This window comes from Amphiura filiformis, chromosome 7 (genome assembly GCF_039555335.1).
Source record: "Amphiura filiformis chromosome 7, Afil_fr2py, whole genome shotgun sequence".
Lineage (NCBI taxonomy): Eukaryota > Metazoa > Echinodermata > Ophiuroidea > Amphilepidida > Amphiuridae > Amphiura > Amphiura filiformis.
This window is the reverse complement of record NC_092634.1, coordinates 40,276,811-40,281,999: the sequence shown is the minus strand read 5'-3', so window position 1 is coordinate 40,281,999 and position 5,189 is coordinate 40,276,811. Positions and strand designations below refer to the sequence as shown.

At 38.3% G+C, this 5,189-nt stretch overlaps 1 protein-coding gene across 1 annotated transcript; it reads left to right on the top strand.

Annotated features, from left to right (window-relative positions):
- Positions 1-3,073: 3,073 nt before the first annotated feature.
- On the top strand, positions 3,074-4,936 carry LOC140157849 (uncharacterized). Its single transcript, XM_072181096.1, has 2 exons — positions 3,074-3,999; positions 4,732-4,936. Exons 1-2 carry the CDS (start codon positions 3,074-3,076, stop codon positions 4,934-4,936), a joined length of 1,131 nt encoding a protein of 376 aa, XP_072037197.1.
- Positions 4,937-5,189: the final 253 nt, after the last annotated feature.

Here is a 5,189-nt window from a genome sequence, read left to right as displayed (position 1 = left end):
AGAAAGAATCCCAGATAAATCACGTAGTCTGCGTTGGACTCAAACTGTATCCACATTTGGTGATGAGTTACCATTACAGAAACCGGTGCAGCCATTAGGTAAAGCGTATTTACAGTAGTGCTTAAAGACACATTGTGGGTTTTACCAACACTGATCGTATCATACGTTATTAAATACAGATCAAGGAATTTAACGATGAAAGTGCCTTCGGTATCAGGAGCAGAAAAATACCACGTGCACTTGGTGCTAGGGTAATATCGTCCCGGGTAATGTGGAGATGACAAATATGTAATGTCGTTATTTGTCATGTTAATCCACTTTTCACCACATGTATCTAAAACAAAACAAAACATACAATAATTGTCTTGATCATTATAATAATAAGCACATAGGTATCTTGCTGGTTTACTTTCGCATTTATTCCACGGACACCGGCTTATAAAAGTCGTGAAAATTATTTCATATACAAACAAATAGACAGTTTGAAGGACTAAACATTGAATTAGATGGAACAAGCTTAACAAGAGTAAATAAAACAAAATTGGAGTTCAAATTGATGATAACATAACAAGGCAGGATCAAATAGGGGGAGTTTCAATGACAATATCCAGAAATATTGGAATTATTAATAAACTGAAATATTTTGTTCCAAGAGGTGTTGTATACTTTATTGTACACTACCTTATGTAAATTATATCATTCGTAGTGAGGGGAAACGCATGTAAAATACATTTGGATCGAATTTTTAAACTTCATAAACGTGCTGTAAAACTAGTTTTAGGTATCATCAGTCCCAGAACAACGCCAAATATGGATTAAAAGACCTTTGACCTTGGATGTACAACAGCATGTTATGATCTAATGGGAAACTGTGCACATCAACAAACACCATTTCTATCAAAAAGGCAACGGCCGATATAATTTGAAACCACATAAATTACTAGAGTTGGTTCTTCTCTTGGATTTGGACCAAGCTTTAGAATATCGACTGTTGCGTTTTGAAATAAAACAAACCAGAAATTTATCACCCATTGTAAAAGATATGGCACATGTACCGAATACATGTACATACATTGGCTGACCTTGTGGATTTCCTGGCCCAGCCATGCTAACCACATAAGGAGATTATACGATTAACCTAGTGCAGCTATTGTCATAGCAGGGTATTATTATGTAATACTCCTGATCCATATTTGGCGCTCTCTTGGACCATTATTCAGTGATCTAAATATATTGAATGTATATGAATCTCATAAATTGGAACTTGGTGTACTTATGTATAAACATATTAATGATGACTTGTCAATTATATTTTATGAATACGTTTGTAAAAGACATGAAATTCATAGTCACAAACTAGCTATGGATGATGAATGCTATGAATGTTAAAACTTTCGGGAAAACAATTGAAGAAATATTTATTGAATCAAATTTGGTTGTAATTCCATGTACATGCTTCTTTAGAGCAATCAATGTCTTACTCACCTACAAATTTTTGTATGCTAATTCTATGTTTAATGGATGCTTAAAAACGCTTAATCGGTTGATATAAAACTTACGACATCCAAATTCATCGGAGCCATCAATACACTGCATTTTGCCATCACAAACCAGAGATTGGTTAACACAGCTAAATCCATAGGGCGTGGAGCACCAGAAATCATCATTACTGCATTGTTCTGAAATTATTATAAATAAACAGCCAAATAAATAAATAGATAGATAAATAAATAACAATAGACATTAATTGATGAATGTTTTCAGTCATCCAGTTGTAGTATATGAAGTTTGGAATTAAATCAAAATACTGGACTTACTATTTTTAGCAAAGCTACGTTGCGTGTGATACCATCACACGTCTATTGCAAGCCAGAAGGGTCAGAACGTGGGACTAGCTACTCGCAGCTTCTTTCTCGTTACGTGCAGCTTATTAACCAATCAGATTCGCGGTTTTAAACACGTGGAGCTGATGTAAACATCCTCTCTCACAAATATTACGTTGTTAATTTTTGTAAATGAAAATATCTGTAGTATATCAGCAAAAAATGGTAGTAATATCTGAACAGAATGATGATTGACCGATATTTAGGGGGCTATCATTTTCTTCGGAAGGGGGTCCCAAATATGGGGGTCATACTTTTTTGGAAAGAAAAGTAAGGGGGAAGGGGTCATAAATTGATAATGACAAAATGTAGGGAGTCACAAGATGACTACAGATAGTGTGTTATTGTATTCAAAAAGACTGATTTCAATACAATTTTAGCCTGTGTAGGGGGTAATCGGTGGTGGGAGCCGGGGGTCATAACATTTTTGATGCCGAAATAGTGAGGGGCCGCAATTTTATTGACGCCGACTTTTTGTAAATTTAGGACCCCCCCACCCCGTTCCGATGAAAATGATGACCCATTAATCTCTCCATATTTACACAGTGGCATGTGATATCGCTTTCCCTGCAATATCTTTACACACCGCTTTACATCAGTAGTAGTTGTTGTTTGACCTTCATATCCCCTGCACGGCTAATACAGCCCGAGTATAAAGTTACTTGCTATTAAACACGGTGTAAACTTGGAAACACTAAATAAATATGCTTTGTGTCATTTTAGCCAGGCATTAGCAACATGTTCTCTTGACACGTGCTGTGATTTGGCCTCCTTACCCGCTCGTTATCTATGCTAATTCCGTAAATTAATTACAAGATAATAATTGTGAAAGAGGATACCTAGAACTATACCACGCGCAGCTAAGGACCCAACCACGTGATTAAATTGACTATTTTGATTGGTCAAACAGCTGCACGTAACGAGAAAGAAGCTACGCGTAGCAGGCTCCACGTAATGAGCCGCTTAGCTTGCCATACACGTCATCAAACTTTGCTATCAAAGTAGTGAAAGAGTGCCTCAAAAATGATGCCACTTTATATGAACGTACTGATCTTAGCGTTGATCAAATTGTGGAACTTGTAGACATTTGTTTGAAAAGAACTTACTTTTCATACCAAGGCAAATATTACAAACAGCAACATGGGTGTGCTATGGGCTCCCCAGTTTCAACCATAGTTGTTAATTTGTGCATGGAGAGTTTTGAACAAGATGCATTACGTTTGTACACGGGTACACCCCCACGCCTCTGGCTTCGTTTTGTCGACGACACTCTCGTTGTTTTAGAGCGTAGTGAGCTGGAAAACTTCTTTCACCACATCAATGATATAGATGAGAACATCAAGTTCACCCAAGAACTTTGCAAAGACAGCTCCCTTGCATTTCTCGACTGTTTAATCACCGTGAAAGGTGACGGTTCCTTATCATCCAAATTATATAGGAAACCCACACACACAGACCATTATCTACAATTTGTGTCTCACCATCCTCTCATACACAAGCTAGGAGTCATACGAACTCTTCAGTATAGAGCGGACACTATAATAAGTGAAACTGAACAAGTCCCGGAGGAGAAAGACCACATTGAAAAGTCACTCAAAAATTGTGGCTACCCGAACTGGGCATTCTTGAAAGCCAACAAGAAGAAAAGCCAGGATAACCAACAAACCAACGGGGGTGGTAGACCTATTAAAGCGCGGGCTACGCTACCGTTCATCTCGGGAACCTCGGAACGCGTCAAGAAACATCGGAAAGCGTACGGGATTGCAGCCTCGTTCAAACCAGGAAATACCCTCCGTGGAAAACTTGTTCTTATCAAGGACAAACAACCCAAAGAGAAATCCTCTAATCTTGTGTATGGACTTGTGTGTGCTGGCAAAGACTGTACTGAATCCTATGTGGGTGAAACCAAACAAGTCCTAAAACCCAGAGTAAACCAACATAGGCGGCCGAGCACCAATGAAGCCCAAAATTCCGCTGTGTATTTACATCTCAAAGAAAGTGGTCATTCGATAAACATCGAGGATGCTACCATTTTAGACAGGGAGGAACAGTGGCACCGCCGAGGCATCAAAGAGGCTATTTGGGAGAGAGTAGAATCACCATCACTCAATAAAAGGCCTACGATACAACCTATCTCACGCATGGGACAGAGCCATCAAGCCGATCCCTAGCCGTCTGTCACATGACCAGTCCAGCGGGTCAGTTGCCTGATGAAGTGTGATGGTATCACACGCAACGTAGCTTTGCTAAAAATAGTAAGTCCAGTATTTTGATTTAATTCCAAACTTCAACAAATAGACATTGTTCACCACTGCCGGTTTTATCATCTTCGTACAATATACGTACTACATGTGTGAATGTCTTGAAAATATCGGGTACAATTATTTGTCTCTGTAGTACAGACAAACATTCCGTCGTAACAGGAGTAACCGTCCCTGCAAAAGATATATTCATCTCTGCCGCATAATCCTGTAAAGGTCAAACCAAATTAAAAAAAGATCCATAACAACATCAACATCAACAGAGCAGCATCACCATAATCAGCATCATCATCACCATTACCATCATTTTCCTCCCTCCTTTGTCTTCTTCTTCGTCTTTCCCATTTTTTTCTTTCATAGTGTAAAGCGCACGTTACGTTAATATCAAAATATTGTCTTAGGAACAATCAAAGCGGCAACAATATTTGATTCGCCATACAATAAGCTATGATGTTCATGTTCACATTTAAAATTTTACATACCCCCAAGAAAAATAGTAGTTATTTGAACCGCAAAGCCTTTTTGTCGTTGTCCATAATCAGATCTTAAAGTCATCCAGATGTTATTCTCATCTATTGTTATCAAAGTATCTTTGGGAAGAAGATGCTTTACAGTCAGCAACTGACTATCGGTGTCCATTGGATCACTGCCACGTCCAATTATCAACCAATCATGTCCGTTTCTGTACAGAAGCAGGTCTATAATGTTCAGGGCAATACTCCCATTGATACTGGTCGTGAAGAGCCAGGTACATATTTGGTTATCGAAATAGAATCTTGGATAGTTAGGTGACGAAATGTTGATGACGTCGTTTGGAAATAGGGCTATGTTATGAGTGCCACAAACTAAATGGAAAAATTATAATATATAGAATTTGAATTCGAGGTTGAATTTAAATAACTACGCAGTGGGGTACTATCATATTTAATTTTTTTCTTGACAGCGAGAATAAAGGAAGGAATGAGAGTTGATATCCGTTCCTTGAGACAATTAGAAAAAAATAAGCTCCTAAGTACCTCCCAAAAGTGTGTGCTAACTCCAGGAG